The 3,201-nt window shown below is 33.6% G+C and overlaps 1 protein-coding gene across 1 annotated transcript; it reads left to right on the top strand.

The window, feature by feature from the left end:
* The first annotated feature begins 368 nt into the window (after nt 1-368).
* LOC149057547 (uncharacterized) lies at nt 369-2,881 on the top strand. The gene is made up of 6 exons (XM_089223447.1): nt 369-374; nt 520-543; nt 1,104-1,329; nt 1,496-1,895; nt 2,010-2,455; nt 2,511-2,881. The coding sequence occupies exons 1-6, from the start codon at nt 369-371 to the stop codon at nt 2,879-2,881; spliced, it is 1,473 nt and encodes a 490-aa protein (XP_089079573.1).
* The last annotated feature ends 320 nt before the right edge of the window (nt 2,882-3,201 follow it).

Here is a 3,201-nt window from a genome sequence, read left to right as displayed (position 1 = left end):
GAGCTCCGACATTTCCAATCCGTCCATTTCTGGAGGATTATCCACCGAAAGAATATTAAACTATAAAATTCACACCATATTGTCATCTAAATTCTTCTAAGATCTATGTAAGGAAGGACACTAGATAGTGTTATTCATACGTGCCTAAAAATAGATATTATAATGATTAGAATATAAATTAAAATCACAATAAGTGTAAAGGCTGTTGGGAGCCACCTATATTTTTTATGATTTTAGACCAATAATTACAAGATTAGTTTATGTACCTTCCAATGTCGGTATGCATTTATTAACTTCTTTTCTTCGTTTTTAAAGAAAAAATATTTCTATTGGAGGTGGACTGCTAGTTGGTATACCGCTTTTCTGTAATGGATGTAATAAATTTGAATTCAATCATATAAAATAATGATAGTTATATGAAAAACAGGTCTGAGCTAAGACAGTATCTATACTACTAATTATACATATTTTTTGCTATTAATATAGCAATACTATAGAAATAATTTCTTTTTCTTTTAGACGTTGGTATTACTCACCAATAGAGTAAGTTGAATCAATTTTTGGAGAAAAAGAAAATTACATTTGTAATTTATGTCATTTAATGTGTAGTATATAGAGTATAATAAAAATAAATATTTACTTAAATTTCCGTTTTACCACGATTTTAGATTCTGAGCGGAGCGATGAATGTATTGATTTTACCATGATGTGTGTTTTTATTTTTTATTTTTTTTTTTGTGTGTCTGTCATCACGTTTTGGGACATTAAAAATGATTCAATTTTTGACTTCAGTACCTCGTTCGATCAGAAAATGAATCTAGTTGGTACTTTGGAGGGGGGGGGGTCAAAAGTAAAAATTCTTTATATTTTTCAAAATAATCGGAAACCCCGCATGGGGTAACTTAATTGGTAACGGGCGTGACAAACCCGCGGATCCCAGTCATTGGCGTAGAGAAAGTTGCGCTCCCATCGCCCAATACACTGCAAAGTGTATTGCAATAGCACCACGCTGACTTTAAGTAGTTGGCGCGAAACGGCCCCCCAATCTTGGGAGTTGAGCGTCGGGCTAACAACCCGTCCTCGCAAAAAAACACTCAGTTAAGAAACCATCAAAAAAGCCTCGGAACTGGATTGAAAATGGCAAACAACTGGAATCGGAAAATGGGTTACGTATAGGAACTCGGAACGTCAGAACACTAAATAAACCTGGAGATTTACAATATGTACTCGTCGCTTATAATAACTATAGAATTGACATATTAGCAGTACAAGAGATAAGGTGGCCAAATAGTGGAAACCTAAAGAAACACAATATAACAATATTCTACAGTTGGCACTAGTAATGTAAAACATGAAAATTGAGTAGGTTTTTTAGTACACGACAGGACACTACCAAATGTCAAGACCTTTTCAGCCTTTAATGATAGAATTTGCTATATCCGTTTAGCGGGAAAGATATTTTACCTAATTATCATAAACTGCTATGCCCCAACAGAGGAAAAAGATGAAGACATAAAGGACAAATTTTATGAAGAACTAGAAAGGGTATATGACACTTTACCGTTACACTGTATAAAGATAGTAGCAGGTGATATGAACGCGAAGGTTGGAAGGGAAAATATATATAGGCCGGTCATAGGACCTAACAGTTTACACGAAATTAGTAACGGAAATGGGACAAGACTGATAAATTTTGCACATTCAAAAAATTGTATAATAAGCAGTACATATTTCCCCAGAAAAAGTATACACAAATTCACTTGGAAATCCCCTGATGGAAGAACATTTAATCAAATTGACCACATACTTATCGACAGGAGATTTAGGGGATGCATAAGGAATGTGAGAACTTATAGAGGAGCTGATACAGACTCAGGCCACTACCTAGTGTATGCGTAATTTAACCTGAAACTGGCAACAAAATGGAACTTGGAAAAAAGGAAACCTACAATATAGTACAACATACAGAAATTAAATGATATTGAAATAAATCATAATTACATTGAGAGAATCGCACATGAATTACAAAATACTAATATAAATCAAATAAACCATAAAACAGAAATTGATACGATTTGGAACAGAACAAAGGAAGCGGTGGTTAGTAGTGCAATGGAGATTCTAAGAATGAAACCAAAAGAAAATAAGAAAAACTGGTTCAGCAATTTATGTAAGAACGCAATCTTCAGAAGAAACGAATTGAGGAAAAAAGCACTACAAAATACATCAGACGAGTGCATAAGAGAATATGAAGAACAAAGAAAATTGACAAATAAAGTGTTAAGGAGAGAAAAACGTCTACACGAAAAGAAGAAAATAGAAGAAATAGAAATCAATAGATACAACGCAAAAAAGATTTTCAAAATGTCCGGGGAAGTAAAAGTTGGCTTCAAACCACAAACAAGGATCTTAGTGGACGGTACGGGGACTATGATCACAGAAGAAAGACAAGTAGGTAATTAACCAATTCAAGTAACATTTTGAAGACCTCCTGAACCGACCCTCAATAGGGCATGATTTAAATCCAAACGAAGACTGCCTAACAGCAGAAATAGATATAGACGTTCCTAAATACGAAGAAATTGAGAATCTGATTAAGAGGCTTAAAAACAACAAAGCCCCAGGAGAAAACAGCATAGTAGCGGAATTACTTAAAAAAGGTGGTACAATGTTGGTGAGCAAAATTACAGAAGTTATTAAGACAATATGGAAAACTGAAACAATCCCAGAAGAATGGAAAACTGCAATTATATGCCCAATATTCAAAAAAGACAACCCCACTAAAACTGAGAACTATAGAGGAATTTCGCTACTGAACACATGCTATAAAATTCTGACAACACTGATATTAGAAAGGTTAAACCCTATTCTAGACAGATAAACCGTCTTCGCTCAGAATCGTTTTTCGTATACAATGATATAATATCATTGGATTCAAATTTAATTCCATCCATTACAGTAACCTACTTGTAACCTACTGTACAGCAGAGCGACATCCACGACTTACCCGCCTTTTTTTTGTTTTGTTTTTTACGATGTTTTTTAAAACTAATGAGTATTTATACCTCGACATGCAATTAAATTTATAAAAGTATTGGGCTGATCAATGGAGGGCTTCTTAAGATACTTGATACACCTTTATCTTTTATTATATATGTTTATGTATGAGACTGAAAGTTCTAAATAAAAAAAATAAAAATG

The sequence above is a fragment of the Diuraphis noxia genome, unplaced genomic scaffold (genome assembly GCF_037042655.1).
Source record: "Diuraphis noxia isolate RWA-SAM2 unplaced genomic scaffold, SU_Dnox_SAM2 contig0003, whole genome shotgun sequence".
Classification (NCBI taxonomy): Eukaryota; Metazoa; Arthropoda; class Insecta; order Hemiptera; family Aphididae; genus Diuraphis; species Diuraphis noxia.
Note: the sequence above shows the minus strand (reverse complement) of the source record. Positions and strands in the feature narration are given on the sequence as shown.